At 51.3% G+C, this 23,257-nt stretch overlaps 1 protein-coding gene across 1 annotated transcript in view; it reads left to right on the top strand.

Moving 5' to 3' along the window:
• The first annotated feature begins 1,337 nt into the window (after positions 1 to 1,337).
• The window catches only part of ACSF3 (acyl-CoA synthetase family member 3), a 58,046-nt gene continuing 36,126 nt past the window's right edge, over positions 1,338 to 23,257 (top strand). The window contains exons 1-5 of the mRNA XM_010008424.1: positions 1,338 to 2,039; positions 3,955 to 4,110; positions 13,215 to 13,369; positions 13,845 to 13,990; positions 19,805 to 19,917. Of these exons, the coding sequence (XP_010006726.1) occupies positions 1,338 to 2,039; positions 3,955 to 4,110; positions 13,215 to 13,369; positions 13,845 to 13,990; positions 19,805 to 19,917 (1,272 nt within the window). The remainder of the gene's footprint in view (positions 2,040 to 3,954; positions 4,111 to 13,214; positions 13,370 to 13,844; positions 13,991 to 19,804; positions 19,918 to 23,257) is intronic.

A 23,257-nucleotide genomic window follows, 5' to 3' on the forward strand; every position in this document is an offset into this window, starting at 1 on the left:
CAGCTCTGTGCAGGGAAGGGTCAGGATCCTCCTGTGGCATCTCCTCATTCATTTTCTCTCTTCCTCTCATCTCCAGTGTACCTGTGGTCTCCCCTATGAAGTGTCCCCATAGTCCCTGAGGCTCCCCAGTGCACCACAGATTTTGCACCACGTCTTGGCTTTTTCCCTGATGCTTCTGTGAGGTGATGCAGGCAGTGGCCAATGCTAGTGCACAGACCTTTCCCTTTGAAAAGGGGATGATGAAAAGAGGGGTAGTGAGCACATTTTGGTAACTTCTTTCTAGTTACCACAAAAACATTTTTGTTCACTTCTCCTGAGTGTGTAGGCTGTTGTCAGTGTGCTGTCTAAGCACAGCTGGAGTATGAGATGTTTGTGCCAGCCTGTGATCTTCCTGTGAGGTCTCTAATGGTGCTGGTCATCCTCCCTGTTCCCTTTTGGAGGTGCTCTCTGTTGGAATGCTGCTGTGCTGTGTGTCATGGCTGGGCTGGTGGCTGGGCTGGGCTCAGGTCAGGCTCTGGCTGCCGGGGTGGTGCCTGGTGCCATGGCTAAGCTTGGCCCAGCATCCTGCCTGGTTCCAGCTGCTGCCAGGCTGGCACTTTCAGGTGTGCTTTTCCAGTGTGTGGGTTTGCACTTCCCTGCTGCTGTTTGCTGGGAAAACCAACTGCTCAGCATGGGGAAGGCTCCAGCTGCCTGTGGTGCTTTGGGAGCTGTTTGAGCACTTAAACTATCACCTGAGGAAGGTTTTGAGCTGAAGCTGTGATGGGTGACAGGTGGGAAGGTTTGGGCGCTTCCCTGTACTTAGATCTGCCATTGCTCTAAGCACAGCTCATACAGGAAGCAATCCTCCAGTGGGCTAAACTTCAGGAGGCTTGGATTTCTCCCAGTGCTCCGTGCTGCCTACCTGGAGACACAGAGCAAGGCAGTGGTTCACCAAAGTGGTGGAAGTTGCAAAGTGAGAGCTGAGTGGTGCTGTAATGATTTCATCTCTTTGAATGCTGGCCCTGCTGAGTTAGAATGGCACCTCAGGCAGCCCCTTCTTAGTGTCCTAATACTTCTGGTGGATGAAAAGTATTTCATAATTCAAGTTAGACTGTTTTTAGGGATGCAGAGGCTGCACAGGGAATGCTTTCTGTCTCCTGTTCCATCCGGGCAGGGCCTAGTGCCCTGGGGATGCAGCAGTCTGAAGCATAAGCATGAATAATACAGTGGGTATTATCCAAATGCAGGCTGCCACTTTTCCTTTGTGGGAATAAACCCCTGGGTAATCGCTGCACATACTTATCTGTTCCTTTAATTGCTTTCTGCAGAATCACTGGGAAGGAGGTGGTGCTGGCAGGATGCTGGTCTCCCTGCTCTTCCCCCAAGTGAGCCGGCCCCTCCGATGCCTCATCCAGAACTTGCACCGCTGCAGATGGGGGTTGTGTGGGCAGAAGGGGGCTGGCTGTCCCCACAGGGGTCTACAGACCACCCGAGCAACCAACAGCAGTGACATTACCCCTGTCTTCACTAGGGCTTTGGCCTTTGGTGAGAAAATTGCCATCATTGACCAACATGGTGAGCACACTTATCGGGACCTTCTCGGCCAGAGTCTGCGTTTGTCCCAGGAGATCTGCAGAGCTCTGGGCTGCTCCAGCAGGGACTTGAAGGAAGAGAGGATCTCATTTTTGTGTCCCAATGATGCCTCCTATGTGGTGGCCCAGTGGGCTTCCTGGATGAGCGGGGGCATTGCTGTGCCCCTGTACAAGAAGCACCCAGTGCCAGAGCTGGAGTACGTGATCCAGGACTCGCAGAGCGCTCTGGTCATCGCTGCAGAGGAGTATGTGGGGAAAATAGCCCCTAGTGCTGAGAAGCTGGGAATCCCTCTCCTGCCCCTGCTTAAGTCTCGGAGTGATGGATCCATGAGTCATGCAGCAATGGAAGAGGGTCCCTTGACTACCTGCTCCTCGTGGAAAGATAGAGGAGCCATGATAATCTACACCAGTGGGACGACGGGAAGGCCGAAGGGTGTCCTCAGCACCCACGAGAACGTGCAGGCTGTGGTGAGTGCTGCTTTCCCTCTGCAATGCTCCTGCCAGGTTACAAAGGTCGTGGCCTTCAGAGGAGATTTGGGGTTGCAAACCCCAAAGCACAACATACCTTACCACAGCAGAATTCCTGCCTGGAGCTGGGGGCCACAGAAGTCCACAGTGGTTTTCATAGAATCATAGAATGGTGAAGGTTGGAAGGGACCTTAGAGATCATCAGGTTCCAACCTCCCTGCTATGAGCAGGGACACCTCCCACTAGCCCAGGCTGCACAGGCCTTGAGGTGAACACACAGGCCTTCTAAGGTGAGCACAGAGCAGAGTGTTTGAGACTCTAACCCTTGTCCTTTTGCTGTTGCTGTGCTGCAGCTGCAGCCAAGGGCAGGTTGTCTCTTCCTCTTGCTTTCTTGGAAAGCAGAAGGGGTGAGATCCCTTGTCAAAAAAGCTGCTTTCTTTGCAATTTGCTTTTCTCCACTGTGACTAGAGAAGAATCTTTGCCCTTAATTGGAATATAAGGCAGCCCAGCCCAGTACTGTGTGAAGTCTGTGCATTATTCAGCTATATATCCCCAAGGCAAAAAATCCATTAGCTCTCTGAGCCAAAAGGAATTAAAAGTTTGAATGAGCCTGCTGACTACCTCACCAGTTGGTTATCTTTGCCTGCAACTGATAGACTCATGCCATTAGGGAAAAAGGGCAGGGAATACATTGTGCCTCACGGACACTTCCGAGAGCTCACGCTGTTCTGGGTGCTCAGCATCTGCAGTGTTGGGAGTGGTGTGAAAGCCTTGATGGATTGAGCCAGAGCTTGGCTATATTGGGCAAAGAATCTGTTCCCTCACAAATATGCTGGTCATCTGGGAGGTGGCCTGAGCCATCACCATCCTCTGTGCTGTCTTGCAGAAAGCCTAAAACCTTCTCCCTGCCCTGTGGAGGAGGGCTCTGAATGCCATGACTGAATTCCATGGTTCAGATGCTCTTTTTTTTATTTTTAGATGGCTGGAAATAAGCTTTCCAGTTGGTGATGCTGGGCTCTGCAGGGCATTGTTCACCTAGGAGCCTGAGGTCTAATGCTTCAGATAATTATCCCTTCACAGCACAGTAATTTAGAAGCTTGATATACTGATCTGTTTTTACTAATGTGCAGCCTGCTTTCTGTTTATCACAGTGATTTTCTACTCTTCCTGACTATACAATCATATCCCTTACAGGTGCTGAAAGCTCAGTCAGTCATCAGTGTCCAAACTATGTCAACAGAGTTCTGGGAAAACTAGGTTTTTTGTTATTATTTTGGCCAATTCTGCATGTGCAGCAGCAGTTTAATCATTTTGTTGGCCTTGCTTAAAATTGCTGTTAACTGTTTATTTCTCAGTAACGAGGGAGGGCTTTGCTGATGTGTATGAATCATACAATCACAGAATGGTGAAGGTTGGAAGAAGGGACTTTAATCATCAAGTTCCAACCTCCCTGCTATGAGCAGGGACACCTCCCACCAGACCAGGCTGCACAAGCCTCATCCAACCTGGCCTTGAACACCTCCAGGGATGGGGCACCCACAGCCTCCCTGGGCAACCTGTGCCAGTGCCTTCCTGCCCTCACGGGGAAGAATTTCTTCCTGATGTCTGACCTAAATCTCCCCTCTTTCAGTTTAAAACCATTACCCCTTGTTCTATCACTGCCCTCTCTGGTGAAAGACACTTGCTGATAAGATGCAGGAGTTGTTCCTCTTGCATTCTACTGTTGTTGTGGGAATTTTGCTTGTGCTGACCCTAAAAGAGAGATTTTTGTGCCCAGGGTGCAGGAGGGATCCCAGGAGGTTTGGGATTTCAGCTGCCAGCTGTGTCCTGGGAAGCCAGGGCCTGGATACCTGGGCATTCCCAGCACCGAGAGTCTCTCCTGCCCTAACGCTGCCTTGTGTGTTTTCTTCTGCAGACCACAGGGCTGGTTGAGAAATGGGAGTGGAAGAAGGAGGATGTTATTCTGCACGTGCTGCCTTTGCATCATGTCCACGGGGTGATCAATAAGCTCCTCTGCCCTCTCTGGGTGGGAGCCACGTGCATCATGTTGCCCGAGTTCAGCGCGCAGATGGTAAGCCTGGGGGGATGGCGCCTTGTCTTTGAAATTCAGCAGCAGGACCCCATGCATGGTAATTAGAACAACTTTGGAAAGAAGTTCTCAAAGAATTCCAGGCTCTCCAGCCACTGGCTGCATGCAGGTCACAAACTGTCTGTTAAAAAACGCTTTCAGGTGGACACTCAGTCTGGGGTAAACGTTCTGTTCTGGAGGCTACAACTTAAGCATGATGTGCATAATTGTCACACTGCTCTGTCCCTCCTCATGATGTTGAGGGACTGGAGGTGGACCCTTCGAAGTATCCACTGAGAGCATCTGCTCCTAGAATAAGGGTGGTTAATTTTCTACTACCAGGAAAGGTGGAAATACTGGGTTTTTTTCTTGCATGTTAGTGCTGAGCTGCTTGTTGGGTATTTCATCTTTAGTAGCTTGTGTTTCCCCTTCCAACCTTCTGTCCTCAGTGTTTTGGATTCCATTACATGACCTAACACAGGCTTTGGAGTTTCTTGCAGCCCAGGTGAGAAATACTGGTCCTCATCACTTGCATGGGAACATTGCTCTTCCTCTGTGGAGAAATGGGTGTTAACAGATCTGTCAGTTCAGACTCAGTGATAGGAGAGTTTGCAAAACAAGAGCTTCTTGCAGCCTTGCAGGGAAGATGGCAGGAGGAAAAACCTTACTGGAATGCATAAGAGACACACTTGTAATGTTTTCTAGCTGAGACAGGAACTGCCAGTCCCAGCACTCTGGTTCTCTTTTGTCCCTTGCAGTGGTGGCAACAGCTGAGCTCAAGAGGGGAAGGAAAGGGCCTAGAAACAGGGCAGCCAAGTGGAAGGGGCAACAGTTCCTACTCTTACTGGCCCCTGGGATCCAGCACTATTCATTGATGTCTCTGACTGTCATGGGTGGTGTGAGAGATGTTAGAGTCTGCAGTGTCACTGTTAAGGGGACAGTTGGGTTTGCAGGTGCCACCTCCCAGCAAAAAGGAGATTTGGGTGGGTAGTACAGAACTCCCTGGGAAAGTGAAAAGAGCCTGTCATGCCTGTGCTTTTAACTAAAGAGGCTGCTTTCCCTCTTTGGATTTATTTCTATGCTGGGTGGACTTGTCACACTGAAAGGACAAAGGGCAAAGTTATGGGATACACCCAGCAGCCTTGGTGCTGCTGCCAGACAAGGGTGAGCCCAGGCTCTGACCTGAGCCACTGCAGGGCCGTGTGATTCTTTGTTGCTTATTTTTCTGCCTCTCAGAGGAGCAACCACAGAAAATGCACACTTCCTTTCTTGTTTCAAGATGGCTCTGACACCTGAATACTCAGTTGCTGCCTGAGTGCTGATCCTTTGGAGGGGGGAACAGCCCCTGAACCCCAGAGAGGCAGCTCTGGCTTTGCATATCCAGTAGGATGCTGTGGTAGAAGGAGGCAGGAAGGTTTCCTGGCTGTATCCAGTGCTCTTCCCTCCATGCTCACTACCAAATTGTCTTCCCCCGTGTTTAGGGTGTCACCCCAAAAGCTCAGGGTGCAGGAGGGATGTGTTCCACCAAAGCAGGGGCTGGGAGCCTGCCCAGCCCTGGTGATGCCGGTGAGCGTTCCGGCAGCCTGGAAGCAAAGCCGAGCCCTCTGGAGGGCGCGTTTCTCCACGTCCTGTGCCACCGGTGATGGATTGTCCCTGCTACTCTGGTGCTTTGCTCTGCTCTCTCCCGACATCTGCAAATCAATGAGCTGAGGCTGAAGGGCTCAGCTGGGGGGGAGCAGGACACCAGGACGCCCCTCCTGCCGCCTCTGATCAGAGCTCTCCAGACGTGACACCCGAGGGCAGGCGGGGACGGTGCTGGAGGTGGCAGCTTGACCCTGGAGCTTGAACTTGGGCTGGGGGGTCAGCGTGGCAAGCTGTGCAGTTCCCAGGGCTCTCAGGTGCAGGTGGGCTCTGAAGGACGTCACTGGCTTTTCTGGTTTGGTTTGGGTTTTTTTTTAATTCCCTTTATTTTCCCGAGGGCCTCCCCTGGGAGCCATGGGGGGTTTGATCAACACTGCAAAGCCCAGGAGGGCAGACCAGGCTTCCTCCTGGAGCTCCATGCAAGCTGCCTGCCTGTCCCAGGTGATTTTCACCAGCTGTTTACAAAAATGCCCCTTGGCTACTGAAATCAGCTCCGAGGGCAGCAGCAGGGTTGCAGGGGGGGGGGTTGGCAAAGGGAGCCTGAGTTTATCTGGGTGCTTGTGGGTTTTTGTTGGGTTGGTTTTTTTCCCTCTCCCTTTGCTGCACCTTTAGAAAGCAGCCAATTATAGTGTGATATAAAGAAACTCGAATGGCAGCTAAAACACTTGACAGGCTGATCAAAACAAGGCTAGGAACTTACTCTCAACCTGCTGCAGACATATTTAGCCTTGAGTGATACTGGCAAGGGTTCAAGAGAAACCACAGCAGCACGCCCAATGTGTGTTTGGTTTCTAATCACTAACACTTCATTATACAAAATAAATACTTTATTATTACAGTGTTCATTAAATTACATAATTTGTGGCATGCCTTATAGTCCTGGTCTGGTTTTGGTGGTGGTAACAGTGCTCTTTTTTTTTTCTTAGTTAGAAAATGTTTTGAGCCCCAGACCATGGCCTGCTTGTTGCTCCCTGCAGTGCAGTGTCAGGAGGTGGCAGCTTTCAGACCCCTCTGTCTGCTTTTGGTAGCTGTCCAAGGAGAGGTTAAAAATCAAGGCTGTGGAGTAACCCCAGTGCCCTGACCAACATCTACACTCACCAGAGCAGCATCTGATGTCCGTGGCTGCATGTGAGCTCTTGCTGAGGCCACAGGGGCTCATTAAAGTGTATTGAGATGCCTCAAGCGTGAAAGTTGCTGCATAAAATCAGGTTCTTTTTATTAAATGAGGACATCCATTACTTTGCAGTAGCTACTGTACATGTTATAATTCACTTTATAGCACCATCTGTTAAGACTGTCTTGTTTAAGCTTTTCATAGCATCTTTTTATTGTAAGTTATTAAAAAATATGGCTGTGTCTATTAATCATTTATTAATAAATGGTTTATAAATGGACCCTTAATTTCCAGCATTAGTCCACTCATACATGACAGGCTATGTCCTCTGGTGCCTGTGCTCCTTGGGGTGCAGGGTGTGGGCACGTGGACTGGGAAATGGGTAGGAGAACAGCAAAGCCTGAAAGTCTGTTTCTCCCAGGAGCTGTGTGGGGCAGGGGTGGCTCTGAGCTGGTTATGTATTTTCTTAAGTAAGAGTGAGAACTGGAAGGGCAGAAACCTCCTTTGGAGCCAGAGCAAGCTGCAGCCTAAGCACCCCTATACAATCCTCCTGCCATACCTACTTAAGGGAGGAGTGCAAGGTGAGCCTTCTCACTGGGCATTGCAGAAAGCCCATGAGCAAGTGCTTTTTGAAGTCTTCTTGGGTCTTGCACCCAGCAGACGTGAGAAGATCTGTTCCCCAGCAGCCCTCTCTCTCCATCTCCCTTCCGTTCACGGGTTCAGTGTTGAGGCTGAGCACACTCTGTGCTGTGGCTGTTACCCAAAGGCAGTGTCAGCCAGTCTGGAGGGGCAATCCCAGGGGAAGGCAGGTGCCCTCCATGTTGGTGCCCTTGCCATGGCATTTGAGTTGATGACTCTATTGTGTGCCCTGTTATGGTTGTGCTGGGTACCCTGTGGACCTTGGCCTTTGGGAGCAAGTCAAGAGGTCAGTGACTGCTTTGCAGGATGCTCTGCTGAGGGTTTTGGCTGACGTGGGTCCTCTCTGAGTGATGGAAATGGCTTGTCAGTGCTCTGGACCACCTGTGATCTTGCTGTAAGGGAAAGATGTTCTGCTAGCAAAGGCTCCCTGGCAGCTCGTCATGTTGATGGGATCCTGGGAGGTCTTTCAGCCTTGAGTGCAGGAGGGGAAATAAATAAAAGTACTCAAAAACATGAAGGGAAAAAAAACTTGCTCTGGTGAGTGATGGGGGAAGCTTAGAGAAATCTCAGCTCCGTGTGACCTAGTTGTGGTGTGTGCTGCCCCCTTGGCTCTGCTGGGCAGGTTCTGAGCCGTGGTGTCCTGTCTGCAGTGACAGCACTGTCTGTGCCCTGCAACTGCTTCCAGGAGAAGTAGGCCAAGATGCAGATTTATTGCCCTGAAGTTCCAAAAGGAGCTGTTGTTTTGGTGCCAGTGTTACTGCATGTCTGACTTAGGGTGCCTCCAAGGATCAAGCCCTCTAGACATTGTACCCGGTTTATGTGCAAAGCCATCAAATTTGTTAATTTTATTTGGACCCTTTCTAGGCATTTTTCCTGACGGGTGCCCAAAGCTGATGTGGGATTTGGACTAATTCCCCTGATGTGCCAGGAGGGTGTTTTCCCCACAGCAGCTTTTTTCTGTGGTGGGAGGTGCTACAGACATGATGCTGACTGAGGTTGGGTGTGAAATGTTGCTCTGGGGTCTCTGCTCATCCCACCTTCATCCTGAAGACCAGTTTGATCTACCAACAGAGTGTTTGTGCTGCTGCTGTTACCTGTGTGAGCCAGGTGAGAATGGGACTGGGCCTTAAACCTTAGCTGGGCTGTGTGGGGCTCAGTGGTCACCTCTGGGAAGGAGGAGCTTGCACCACAACGAGCCTCTCCTCTGGATCTGTCTGCAAACATCCCCCCAGGCAGCCTTTTTAGTTTATTTTTAATAGAAGAGCAAATCCAAGCAGGGGAGCCTGGTCTCCAGGAGCCCAGCACAGCAGAGGTGCTGCTTGTAGTGTGTCTCCCATCCAGTTTCAACTGGAGAAAGGCAATTGTCTTTTCACTCGTTAATGGGAGGCTTCAGAGGAGTCATTTTATTTCAGACTCCAAGGGGAGTTGGTGGAGGGAGGAGCAGGTCACTGGTGAATGGATGATGTTTGAGCACTTCTCACAGACCTGGCTTGAGAAAGTTAAGAGTTTTCCTCCCTGTCTCCCCAGATCTGCTGTCTGTCCCCAGCATCTGTTGCAGAGTCGTGTCTTTTGATGTGTGTGGGGAAATACAAAAAATGGAACCAGAGCCTGTCATATTTACTTATATTAGCAGGTCCCAGGGAAAGCACTTGCTCCTCTCAGTATGCCTACAGCATAGGAAGGGTTTTAAAGCTTCAGCCTGGAATGCAGAGGGGCCATCAAGCTGCACTGATGAATAAATGATTAAAACCAGAGTCATGCAGAGCATGAACAGTTTGGGGTTGTAACAAACATGAGATGAAGCCACCGAGGGCCCAGTTTCCCTTTGAAGGGGAGAAGGTTTCTCTGCATTTTGCTCACGAAGCGCCCACAGCTCGGAGCCTGGCGCAGAGCAGAGCTCCCCTGGTGCTCTCCCCATGTGTCGTGCCCACCTGCCTTCGTGGGGGATAAGCCAATGTCAGAAGTGGGTGCGTGGTCCTGCCACCCTGTTGGTGCTTCTGGAGAGTTACAGGAGCTTTCTGACACTCTGAAAATTGCCCTTCTCCTCACCAGCAGCGCTTCCCGCGCGGCCGCGGTCGATGGGAAACACAAACCCGGCTCCCTGGCCACAAGGGAGATAAAGGGATGATTTAACCTTGCATTAGGGGTATTGTTACCTTGGAAAAGGCTTAAAAAAAATTCAATAACAACTGAAACCGATCCAATAATTTTATAGGAGAGGAGCTGTTGTATCTGTCAATAGAGGCGGCAGCGTGGGCTGTGAGCTCCTTGTGGTCTGATGGGAAAATCTGTGCTGGTCTTTTCTTTCCTTTTCAGCTTTTAGGCATTTTTGCCTGCATCTCTTCTGGCTGGTTTTGGGAGTCCTGTGTCAGGCCAAGTCCTGCAGGATTTACCATACAAATGTTGTTGCCCCTTTCCCTTTTTTTTTTTTTCATCAGAAGTTGCCCAGGTGTTGGTGGACTTGTTGTTTTCTGCCTGGTTTGTGGCACTGCACATCTCTCTAAAGGAAAGAAAAAATGGTTATTGCATTTCCTCCCCTGTATTTGCATCTCTTGCTTCAGGTGGTCTGAGCAGATCCAAAGGCTGGTTGGAAAGGTGGCTGTATGGAAGGACCATCTCCTGGAGCAGCTTGCATGTTCCTCTGCCCTTGCCTGCCACTGTGTCATCTGTGTGCTGGAGGAAACATGTGGCAAAAACCTTGCAGCTGTGTGTGTTGTTCCCCACCGACTGCTCTCATTTTCTCCTTTTTTTTTTTTTTTTTCCCATTTACTTATGGCAAAGTTCCACTGGCCAGCCCATGGAGTTGCCCAGATATGCTTTTGTGGAGTAGGAGGGGAGGAAAATCAGGAATGTCAGGCTGATGGGAAGGCTCTTGGCAACAGAAGGTCTCTTACTTCTTTTCTGGCTCAGGCAGCCCCATCCCCTAGGATGGCTCTGGGCTTTCATGGCTGTCATTGCCGATAGGAAGCTGTTCCCACTCTTGCTTTCTTGCAGGTAGAGATTTTTGTTGCTTCCTTTGTTTTATCTGAAAAGCTATCTTAGTCCATCTCCTGAACATCTTCCATCCATGCTGCTGCCGTGGTGTCTGGTGAGCACTTGGTGCAAAGTCCAGCAGCCATGGCACGTGGTGCTGTGTTTGCCTCCAGAATCCAGGGCTTTTTAAAAACACTTGGAGGCCTGAGGTATCAGGTGAGTGAAATAAAATGTAATGATGGGCTGCCCATCTGTGGGGAAGAAGAACTGTTTCCCACGCCATCCCCTGTCCACAGGTAATGGATGTGGTGATGGTGACACGTGGGGTAGCAGGGGGAGATTGATTGTGCTGCTTGAAGCCTGAGGGTGTTGGAGGGCAAAGCTGGTCTCTTGCTACCAGCCTGTCCAAGCCCCAGGATTGATTGATTAGTCCCAGGTAATGAGACTTTCCCAGATCCTTCTCTCAAACCATGAAGTTAGAGTTATAAATTAGAAATAGCTGGGCAGTGACAAACCCTCTGGACAGCTCGGGGTCTGTGGAGGGCTTGGGGCTGCCAGCTCTGTACCGTGGCTGGGTGCTCAGTACTGCTGAAACACGTGGGTAGGATCCAGATTTGGAGGAGCAGGAGCAGAGCAGGTAGAGATGTTTGGCTGGCAGCACATGACCCCAGCAGCTGGTGGCACAAATCCAAAGGCAGCTGCTTATCTTCAGGAAAGGGACTGTTGCTGGAGTGAGGCTGACACAGAAAAAGTTGCTCCCATGGCTGGAGTGGCCATAGGGAGGGTTTTATCTAGGGCAGGAGTGCAAGGACAAGGAACTCTGGGGTGTGTGAGAGATCTGCTGTGTTTTGGAGCAATGGATTTGTTTGGGTTGGTTTGGTGTTGTTTTTTTTCTATTCTGAATCCATGTGAAAATAACTCTGCTGTGTGGCCAGACTGGAAGTCTGCCCGTGTTCCCCACAGCTGCTTGTGAAGGCAGAAAAACCCCAGTCAAACAGCCCTGAGCATCTGTCTCCCTTCAATGTTTTCAGCACAGTCCTGATCCCTGCTTGCCATCAGCCCTCTCTCCCTGCCCAAGGCAGTGGCTCTCAGGAGCTGCAGAGAGCAGGTCCATGCATTTTGCCCATGGCTTTGGAGTTGTCCTTCTCCATCCTGCTGCCTCGAATGAGAAAGATATTATGGGGCTGGAGAGAAAAAGATCTTTGGGGAAGAGGTTGGGAGGAGCGTGGCAGGGGTTAGATCCTTTTAAATGCTTTTTTGCCTATTCTGGCTTGTTTTAAGGGATTGTGCTGGTAAGTGGGGTTCTGCAGGGGAATATCTGTCACCCTCTCAGGACATGTCACCCACCAGTCTGGGCAAGATGGGTTCCTCTGCTTTTCCCCGATGTATTGCAGTGTTCCTGTCCCAGCTCCCTGGGTGTCCAGGGGGTTTCCACCTTGTGTACTTTTCTCACCCTGTTGAGCACCAGCTCCAGCCTGGGAGGCAACTCCCTTCTGCTGGGTGGGATTTTGTTGGCCGTGTCCTGCTCTATTAGGAATAACAACATGGTGGTGGGGTTGTTTGGGGTTTTTTTAAGGAGCTGATTGTTCTGAAGCAGCGGAGTGAGAGAGGCGGGGGGGGGCAGCGCCGGCGCAGCCGCCTAGACAGTCATGAAACGGAGCCTGAGCGAGCAGGATGGAGGGGAAGGGGGCAGAGTGACAGCATGAAGGAGAATCACTTGTTCACCTTCAATCAATTCCTCCTTTCTCTTGGCAGTGTGCAGCTGAGCGTGCACGGGCCGGGAGGGGCGCAGTGTCAGGAGCTGTTAGGAAATACATTTGTCACCAGCCGGGCAGGGACCGGAGCGAAAGGAGAGGGGTGGCTGGCACCACAGCCTCGTGGTTATTGATGCCTTTGGATCGTTCCTGTCTTGGGAAGAGCTTACCTAGAGGGAAGAGGGGTGGGAGGAATGGGCCCAACTGCAATATTTACTTGATGGTCTCCAAAGTCCCCGTGCCTGCTCCAGTTCCCTGGCCATTTCCAGGGCAGTGGAGTCTCGCTCCCGTTGCCAGTGTGTAAGATCTCTCTTTCCAGCCCTGTCATCCATCTTTAAAGCATTTTCCCTTCAAAGGTCTGTGGGCTCCTACTTGTGTATTGTGTTCTTTGGATGTGACTTAGTGTCTAGCCAGAGAAGAGCTCCCGTGCTTTGAAAACCTGGTGGCTTTGTGTAGCCTCTGAAGAGCTGTACATGATGAGGGAATTAACTGATTCTGCTTCAGGCTCATGTCTTCATTACCAAATTCTTGGCTGTAACATGATGGTACTAAAAAATGCCATTTCCATCCTCTTCTGCTTGTTGAGAGTGAAAGCAGGTGGGTGATCCATTGGTGGGGTGAGAGGGGTGAATATTGTGCTTTGGGCAGAAAGGGGCATGATGAGGGTTGGGAGCCATTGCTCTGGGTATGGATGAAGTGCACACATCAGCTTTCCTGTTGTTGGTACTTTCCAGAAGCCTTGGATAGCAGAGGTTTGACTGTTTGTGACCAGCCTGGGTGGCTTTCCTTTGGACAAGCCTGTTGTACCTCAGTTTCCCCATGCCCTGTACGAAGGGCTCGCTGCCCTGTGAAGTGTTTGCAGAGCCCTCACTTGAGAACCTCTTCAGAGGTGCTGAGGAGTTAGCACGGACAGCACTGGCCATTGCTTCCCTCTGCACTATACACTGAGGGGTATTTTTCTATGGGTGTGTTCCCTTCCTTTCTAGGTTTGGAAGAAGATCCTGAGCTCCCAAGCTCCCCGTGTCAATGTCTTCATGGCAGTGCCCACTATCTACGTCAAGCTGATTGAGTATTATGACAAGCATTTCTCTCAGCCACAAGTCCAGGATTTTGTTCGTGCCTTCTGCCAGGAGAACATCAGGTAGGTGAGCCATGCTCCTCTGGGCAGGGGTTGCTGGTGGCTGCCTGTCCCCATGGTGGATCTGCCAAGCTTTCTTTTCAGCATCACCACTTTGCAGTGCTGGTTCCTGTGCTTTACTGTCTCTTTGACAAGAACCAGGATGACATTATTTAATTATGAGCCACTCTTGTACATGGTAAAGTCAGAAGGGGTCTGCTTGCTCATTGTATTTGTCACCCTACTAAGGACTTAGTCCTGCAGCCCAAACTTGTACTGCAGGATCTCTTTTAGGAGGCTGACCCATCTTAACTTAACCCCCTATGAGACAGAGAATCTGTATGGGAGGAACATCCTTGGTAGTGTTTAAAAAGCTTTTGGGGCTTCTGTCTTAAGGCTTTGTATAGGAGCAGGGTTCATGTAACCCTGTGTTAGACTGGAAATTCCCTGGAGCAAAGGTGATCTCGGATCCTTTCTCATGTGGGGTTTCCTTGGGCAGGTTAATGGTGTCAGGATCAGCAGCCCTGCCTGTGCCTGTCCTGGAGAAGTGGAAGAGCATCACTGGGCACACCCTGCTGGAGAGGTATGGGATGACTGAGATTGGGATGGCGCTTTCTAACCCTTTGCATGGAGTCCGTGTCCCAGGTAGGAGTCTCCAGAGGGTGCACACTGTTGGGGGGAGGTTGGCTGGGAAGTGTTCTTGGTTTTTCTCATCACAGAGAATGTGCATCTCATCAGCATTTCTCGTGATTGAGGAGCAGGTTCCGGTAGGAACAATGGTGCTGGTAAGGGAACTGGCACTGGGAAGCCAGGAAGAGGGTGTGGGAAGTGGCTGGTGGGTTTTCCTGGGATCACTGGCCTTGGTGGATTGGCAGAGCTTTGAGTGCAGAGCTCTCAGTGATGCCCACTGACCTGAGCAGCCAGGCTGGTTCTGTCCAGGAAGCAGAGTCCATATTGCTGCTTTGTTATGTGCAAAGCCTTGGTTCAGGCACTGTGATGGGGCTGCAGCTTCAGCTCCTGCTCTGAGAAGTTTATTCCCGGGCAGTGTTGACACAAAGTTCCCCACGCAGCAGTTCATGTCCAACCCATTGGTGCTGAACATTTAAAATAGGATGTCTGCTCACTCTTATTTTAGTGCAAGTTTCTTGACTCTTCAGGAATTAGAAATTGTCACACCTCCTTGTACATTCCGGGTCTGTTCTCTCCTTGTCTTGCCTCACTTCTCTTGGCTGTGACTCCTCTCAATATCTGTACTTTATGTAACCTAGAAATACATTGATCTGTAAGATTAAAAATATAAAATGCCCCCACTCTCCCTTTGGTTAAAAACGTGGCCATCTGTCTGCCCAGCCCACCACTACCCCACCTTCGCTGGTGGGTTTTCCTGGGATCACTGGCCTTGGTGGATTGGCAGAGCTTTGAGTGCAGAGCTCTCAGTGATGCCCACTGACCTGAGCAGCCAGGCTGGTTCTGTCCAGGAAGCAGAGTCCATATTGCTGCTTTGTTATGTGCAAAGCCTTGGTTCAGGCACTGTGATGGGGCTGCAGCTTCAGCTCCTGCTCTGAGAAGTTTATTCCCGGGCAGTGTTAACACAAAGTTCCCCACGCAGCAGTTCATGTCCAACCCATTGGTGCTGAACATTTAAAATAGGATGTCTGCTCACTCTTATTTTAGTGCAAGTTTCTTGACTCTTCAGGAATTAGAAATTGTCACACCTCCTTGTACATTCCGGGTCTGTTCTCTCCTTGTCTTGCCTCACTTCTCTTGGCTGTGACTCCTCTCAATATCTGTACTTTATGTAACCTAGAAATACATTGATCTGTAAGATTAAAAATATAAAATGCCCCCACTCTCCCTTTGGTTAAAAACGTGGCCATCTGTCTGCCCAGCCCACCACTACCCCACCTTCCCCTCCCCACGTGCTGTCTGTGCATGCCTGGCACCATCTGCATTGTCTTGAGGGGCCACTGGTACATGGGGGGCTGTCCTGGGTGTTGTGGCTTCCCACAGCACCCCAGTTCCTTGGGATGCAGAAGCTGCACCCTGGAAGGGATTGCACAGGATGCAAGGTCTCCAGCACTGGCTCCTCATTCTGAAAACAGCTCAGGGGTAGCACAACTCTAGTTTCCTTCTGGAGAGTAACTGTTGTTCCCCCACCCCAGCTCAGCCAGTCTTCCCTTCCTCCAGAAGCCACATCCCTGCAGGCAGGAGAGGGAAGCATGCAGGGAACAAGATTCCCACCTGCACGAGCTCAAGCTGTCCATGAGCCCCACAGTGCAGGGTGACAGTGCAGAGATCATGTCAATGTCCCTGTGGCCTGGTTGTATTTGGGTTTTGTTCATCTTCAGGAGGGAAAATAAGCAGAGGCTCTAGAGATTTCCCAGGAGATGGAGAGAGAGGAAAGAAGACTGAAAGGAACATGGGCAAAACAGATGTTGGCTCCCAGAGGGGCAGTTCCTACTCCAGAGCTGGGTGGCTGTGATCCTGGACAGAGCCAGGGCAGGGTCCCTGAGGGTACTGGGGTCTGCAGGGGAGCTGGGACAAATCCTCTCTTGCAGCTACAAGCAGAGGAGCTGGGGATAAGGGACAGCTGACTGTCACTCCAGCCACCCTCCAGGGGCTTGCTGTCACCACCAGAGGGGAGAGAAACATCTCACAAAGGTGTGGTTCAGGGAGAGCCCTCACAGAAAGAAGGCTATAATTGAATAGACTTGATTAATTTATTTCAGGAAGTGTCAGCTGGGAAGCAGATGGGTGAAGCTGAGGCATAATTTACTGAAGCTGTGAAAAAGCTTTTGATGCAGTACCCCCTTGGAGTCTGGGCTGAAAGGTCACCAGGTACCATGGAGCAGCCAGTGCATGAGTGTCAGCTGGGAGTCAGATGCTGTGATGGGCTGGGAGCAGAGGTTGGGCAGGAGGAGGAGTGAAGTGTCCAGGACCTCAGATGGCACTGGTGTTACAGGGACAGATGCTAGGCAGTGGTGACCACAGACCTGCACGCTGGCCAAAGCCATCAATAGCTTTGTTTTGAAAAAGCAGTGCTGCCAGCATGGCAGCCCCTGAGTGAGTCCAGGGATCCTCACTCTTGCCAGGGATTTCTCCTGGAGTGGAAGCAGCACACATCCTTCTCTGCTGCTTCACCAGTCTCCAAGCAGAGGTCCTGAGCTTCCCTTACCTGCTTCTACCCACTTGGTGTGGCTGGGGAAGGGTCAAGTCCTCAGCACCTGCCTGTCCTGCTTGTGTCACCACCAGTGTCCCTGGCAGGGTGGCACCACTCTCCACCCAGAGCACAGGTCTGAAGGGGCAGGGGTGGGTGGGGAGCTTGAATTTCCAGAAGAAAAGATGAAAGATTTGAAAGATAAATGTTTGCTTGTATATGGTTAAAACCCTGCTTAAAATGCCTCTGTTTTCACCAGCTCTCATTCTAATCCCCCCGGTGCTGTTACTGTGAAGGGAGATGAATAATTCATGGCCAGAGAATGCCTCACTGGGCCTAATCACCACTTTAATTGGAGGTTTAGATCAGAGGCAGCTAATAGCTCCTACAGCGGGGACTCCGTGTATTGTTGACAGTGAGATCCTTGAGTGCCTTATCGTTGGCCTGTTTCAATCCTCCCAGGACAGCCCGCGTCACCGCGCCGAGCTCCCCAGATACCGAAGGACACAGACCACAGGGCCAATTAAATTTATCTGGGAAGAGCTGACAACTTTTTTAAGCTGAGAGGAGAACTGGTGGGAAGAACCAGAGTGTGAGTGCCTGGTGCCTGCAGCCCGGCGGGGCTGACACCGCGGGCGCCTTGCCAGCAGTTCTGCAGGCTCAGGAGCCTGCACGTTGGAGAGAGAGCTGGGAGGGAAAGGGGAAGGAGCAGGGATTTCTCCTCGGTTTCCCCTCAGGATTGAGGCTGGGGACAAAAGGAAGCCAGTGCTGAGTGTTGACCCCCTTCTGATCGCCCCTGATTGTGGTCTCAGTGGAGCCAGGACCTCCGGTGCTGTTCCTCTGGGAACGAGCTCAACCTTCTGCTGACCTGTTGGAGTCAGCACAGCGTGTGTCTTGACACAGCAGATGGGCCCGAGAAGCTCTAGTCATTGTCTTTGCACAAATTTTATTAATAGTGTCAGGTTTGTCAATGTTGTGAGCATTTTCAGCTTTTAGAGATGTTGATTTCCAGGCCTGTCATTTTTCCTGCACACCAGAAAGCCTTTTCCAGACCCAGTATGAGGAAACAGTTCACCACAAGGGATGTGTTGGCTTTACTTTAGCCAAGTAGGAAATAATTGGTAGTGGTGATCTGAAACACTGTATGGGAAACATGTTGCCTTCTCTGTGTCTTCAGGTTTTTTGGACAGCACTGTGCTGATCTTTGGTATTTCATCCTCAAAGACTGAGACCAGAAGTGGGCACAAGTTTTTAGTCCTGCTGCCCATGAGTCGGTCAGTTATATTTCTGCAGGGAGGTCAGTAGCTTGCATACAGGGATGAAACATCTTCCAGGTGGGCCTCCATCTCAACTTGTTTTGAAGGCTTCCAGAGATGGCAAAAGTGTGAGAGCCCTGGCAGCTCGTTGCCCTGGTTACTGCTCCCTCTGGGAGCTCTGCAGGCTTTCACTGCCTGTCTGCCCAGGGCGCCTCCAGGCAGGTTGGGGGCTGTTCTCACAAAGCATTTTTCATGCTGGAGAAAATGATCCTGTAGAAGTCTAGAAGGGGCTTCAGGCAAGCTCGATGTGTGCACATTTGGCATCATTTCCATTACTTGCTGTTTGAGTCCTCCTGGAGTCTCCCATGGGAGGTACCAGACTGTTTAAAAGACATAAATATCTCCATGTGCCACCTCAGGGCACTTCTCCTGGTGACTTGTCCTGGCACGTGCTTCACCTCCCTGCTCTGCTGCCACCTCCTGTCTCTGACTCCTGGCAGTGTCTGGCCATGAGATAAGAGGAGCCCCAGTGATGCTGGTGGTGAGGGAAGGACCTGGCTGCGTGTTGGCTGACCTGGAGGCCAAAGGCAATTTCAGGCTGCAGAGATACACTTCACAGAGCTGCCACGTCCCTTTCTGTTTATTTCTTGCCAGATTCTCTAATTGTTTGGGTAGTTTCACTGCAATAAAATCTCACTCCCTCGTAGCCCATCTGCTCATAGCCCATCCTGCAGGGATGCCATAAATCTGGGCTACACGACACATCTATTTCCATGGCAACTGACCAATGTAGCAAACAAAATCATGATGTCACAGATATTGGATCTCCAGGGCTTGAAGAGGAGCATGAGACCAGGGTGGGGAAAATGTCACTTGAACCCAAATGCCTGAAATACAGATGACAGGGAAGGCAGTGCTGAGCTCTGGGTCCTGCACACCTTGCTTTGAGGGCTTTGTGCTGCCTGCTGCCTGACCTGCAAAGCTGGAAAGCCCCACCAACTGAAGACTCTGCAAGGAAAAAAAATAGAAATATCAACTCTTAAAATAAAGAACAGATTTACCAGTTTAAGCCTTGACCTGCCCAGTCCTCCTGAGCCACAGGTCCCTCTGTGCTGATGTCCTTCTGCACCGTGTGCTGTTTTCTGTGCTCAGTGTTCCTGCCTTGCAGGGGATGAAAGTCATGGGCTTCATCTTGCCAGGAGAGCCTTCTTGTGCCATTGAGATGCAGAAACCTGCTGGGCCAGCAGGTGCCCTGGTTGCTGCTGAGCCTGGAGCCCCTCCTCAGACAGAGGTCACAGGAACAAAGCTGCCCTTTCCTCTGCACTTTCAGATGCTCACCCAGGAGAGGGTGCACTAAACCAAGGGGTGGGAGTGCTGCAGGATGGGAAGCTCTGGGTCACAGGACCATCATGGAGCTTCATAGCAGTTGTTCATGACACTGTGTCAGATTCCCTGGCTTTGAAAATTGAAACCTGAGTTAGGACAGTGTGAGTTTGATCTCTGCTTTTCTCCTGTGATGTTTTCTATACACTGTGCTGATGTCTCATGAAACTGAGATAATCTCTGGCAGTTCTCACACTGTGAAGCCTCTGCCTTCCCTGTCAGGTCCAGGCTATAGAGGAGCCATGAGCCGCTGCAGTAACCATTGTGCTCTTTCTTTTCTCATCTCTGGGAAGGTTTCATGGTGCTTGCTGCTTTTTTTTTTTTTTCTCAAAGACAGCTTCATTACTGAGCTACGAAGCTGTGCTGTTGCCTTCAAAGACTAGCCAAGAGAGGCTGCTCAGGGCTGGAGACACGTTTGTTTTCCTAGGCATTTCCAGCCCTGCCAGCTCAGCAAACACCGGGCGCGTTGCGCCGCAGTGACATTTGCATGCAGACACACGATGGGCTCCAAGCCTTCCTGAAGGGCAACCCCCTGCCAGGAAGCTCTTCAGTGCCAGCACAGCCTGCAGATGCCACTGAGAGACGAGCAGCTGCTCTGTAGCATCCTTGATCCTGTTGTTTCCCAGAGGCTGTCCACTGTCTCAGCCCGGTTTTCCTCCCCAGGGTCCGTGGGCGCCCCGCTGCCCGGGGTGCGCGTGCGCATTGTCACCGAGACCTTGAAGAACGGGGGTCGTTCCTACACCATCCATGCTCAGGGAGATGAAGACAACACACAGGTAGTGCTCAGCCACCTTCTCTGCTGCTTCACTTGGTCTCACAAAAAGCCCTCTCTGCCCCAGCCCTTTGAAGCCCCAGGGATTGAGGCTTGCCCTGCTGCTCTTCCCGGGAACTCGGTGGTGCTAGTCAGTTTTCTCTTTCTTGTACTCATTTATGGCTCACCCTGGTGCACCTTGTGAACCACACAAATGTTGTCCTTGCTGCATGGATGAACAACATCTGAGAGGGAAGAACACCTCCTGCATGGGAGTGTGAGGTGAAGGCTGTGGAATGAGAGCTACAATATCAGAAGATGATGTTGTGTCTGTTGAGGCTGTTGATGCCTCAGAGGAAGGTGGTGGGTTGAGCAGTGCCTGGCCTTTGGAAGCCAGGATAAAGGATTGAAGTTACTGCAGAAAATAAGAACAGGGCATTGACAGGAATTCAGGGGGACCCTGCTCTGGTCTAAGGAGTCTGGAGGACAGGATGTGTTGGAAAATCTAGAAATGGAGTTGGTGTTTATTTGGCTGGGTTTGATCAGGATTTTAGCAGTGAGAATTGGAAGGACAGGACTGGTGGCCTTGGAAGTTGCATTCATTTCAGAACAGCATAGGGGGAAACCCATCAGATTTCCATGAAAGCCCAGCTCCTTGCTGAGCTCCAGCTGCCAAGTGATACCTGTGCCAGCAGTTCTGGTGTCTCAGAAATCAGGTATATCAATGGTGAAGTGGTTGGGCACCTTTCCCCATGAGCTGCCCCCATGCTGGGGTGCTGTGTCTTCCCTGCTGCAAGAAGCAGTCCCAGCCCAAGGTCCAGGGGGCCCCTCTCCCTGCAGAAACAGCTGGACAGGGTCTGTATTCCTCCCACATCTCCTTTGCCCCCTCATTGTGGGTGCAGGTCACATCACCTCCAGCAGATCAATAGCCAGGTGATGCATGGGCCCAGCTGAGTGGATAGATGCTGTGTGAGAGAGAAATGACCCCGACAGCTGAGTGCTGTGTGGGTGAGAGACAGGCAGGCAGGAGATCAACCTGAAACACATGGTTTCCCTCCTTCCTCTGGGGAAACAGCTTCTCATTTTGCCATGTACATGCCAAGGGTTTGAAAGGAGCTTCTGCTGGTGTAAGTACTGATGAAAAACTCCAGAAAGCCTATTTTTTTTCCCTCTGGATGAGCTGGGCAGGCAGCTGGAGGAGCCAGTGGGACCACAGGCAGCCCCTCTCTGGGTTGTGGTCAGGCTGCAGCAGGTTGTGTTCTGTGTTCTGATGTGGAACAGGGTACTGGATCCCACCCCAGCTGTGCAAAATGAGCTGTGGGACTGCTGAGAGGGACCAGGCTGGCCAGAGATTCTGGCTTTTATTAAAAAAAATAATGAAATATTTGCTGTTCTTTACTCTGTGTCACTGCTTCTGCACGGCTGGGCAGTGGGGAAGGGCCTGGAGCAGCTGCTCTGGTGCAGCACTCAGCACGTAGGAGACACATCCCATTTTTATCACTTCACTGGAGGAGTGTTATGTTCCAGGGTTTTGTCCCCTCATCCCAGAATTAGATCTTGGCTTTCCCCTCCCCCCCATTTGTTTGGAACTGAGACGTGAAATATAATGTGTCTGTTTTAATAATGATCCTATAATGCTTTTTTTTACCCTAGGGGATCCCTGGGCACTTTACAGATTAGGTCTCGGACACAGGAATCCCCAAAGTGCAGCTACTTCCAGGATGAAATGTGGATGTTGTTCTTCTGAATTATGAGAGGGAAATATGTTTGTGTTGGTTTTTTTCTGCTCCATATTCCTTCCCCTTCTGGTTGTAGTGAGTGATTGGAGAAGGAGAGTCCAGATGACCTATCTGGTGCTGGAAATCCTGAACCCCAGGGCTTCAGAGGGCTGAGTCTCACCTAACTGGTGTCTGTGGCTTCAGGCTCCTTGAGCTTATATTTGGGGCAGAGTAATCACCCTTTAATCCTGGCTGTGTCTCATGGACACCCTTCAGCCCCCAGCATGGGTGGCTGAGGTCCATACCCATGTCTCAGGGTGCTGCCAGGAGCTCCCACCAGCACTGGTGTTTGCCCCGTGCCCCTTGCTGATGGCTGGCTTTCCATCAGGCTCTCCCTTGGGGTTTTTCTCAAGGTTGTGGTGAATTCTCACGACATCAGCCAGGGAGGGTGTGAGGAGGTGGTAGTTTGCCTCTGGCTGATGGGTTGGTCCCTCTCCAAAAGGCTGTCCCCACCTCACCCACCATACCACTTTTCCCGACTTAACTAGGAGTTTCTTCAGGCTGAAGGGAGAGAAGTGGTCCCATCTGCTTCAGGCCACCCTAGGAGACAGTTACTGGTACCTCCAGGACATCCACAGCATTTCCAGTAGCAGAGCCAGGTGTCTCAGTCCCTGGGACTGCCAGAAGGGCCGCGGCAAGGTGGGAACAATGTCCCTGCTCTCAGCACGTCTTGGCGCAGACGGATGTGTGGAGATGCCAGGAGTTGGAGTTTTAGATGGCCTGGGTATGGAGTGTGACTTTCCATGGCGTGGCCATGCTGGCAGGCAGGTGGCAGCCGTGGTGGCACATGTCTTCTCCCAGCCATGCTGTCATTTAACTGCTTCACACCTGCGGTCACCGGCAAAAAGCTTCACCCGCTGCCGGTTCCTGCCCGGAACTGCTGCTGCTGGCACCTCTGTGCATCCTGCTTGGTTAATAATTCATGTCAGGAGAGAGTTTGTCAGTGGAATTTGTTTAAAACAAGGAGGATCTGACAGTCCAAGTGCTCATCACGCTCCACCAGTCAAAGAAAGGCCTGGCTTTGTTTGAAATCAGCTCCTCCGTGGTGGAGGGGCTGTCCCCAGGGCGAGAAGTCCTGGTTGGTGTCACCTCCCCTGCCTGTGCTCCCAGACAACCCTGGTGTGGTCTGTTCCTTGCCTCTTATGAGAAGGGATAAACAAATATTCCCTCAGGTCCCTTGCAGGATGGCTCTGAGGGTCACAGCGTGTTGCTTGGTGGCTGGAGGTCTGTGGTGTGGCAAGAGCAGAGAGGTCCTGGTGGAAGGAAAGAGATGGTGGGGTTGGTGGCAGGAGACACAGCCCTCCCAGTGCCCGCTCTGCCTGGGTTTGAGCCCAGCACCCCTGGCCCCATCCCTGCTCTGGGCATTTCTGCCAGGTCTTCATTGACGCTATGAAAAAAAATGCCCAAATGGCACGTAATGGATTGTTGGGAATCCACCTGCCAGCAGCTGGGTGGGCACGGGGGACACTGGCCCTCTGCTTCACCCCTACCCCTAGCAGGGCAGGGACCTCTCTGGGCACACGGGAAGCCCAGAGCAGCTCCATCCTGCTGCATGGGTAGTGGTGGGGCTGGCCAGGCGGAGCTGGT

This window comes from Chaetura pelagica, unplaced genomic scaffold (assembly GCF_000747805.2).
Source record: "Chaetura pelagica isolate M959 unplaced genomic scaffold, ChaPel_1.0 scaffold232, whole genome shotgun sequence".
Taxonomy (NCBI): domain Eukaryota; kingdom Metazoa; phylum Chordata; class Aves; order Apodiformes; family Apodidae; genus Chaetura; species Chaetura pelagica.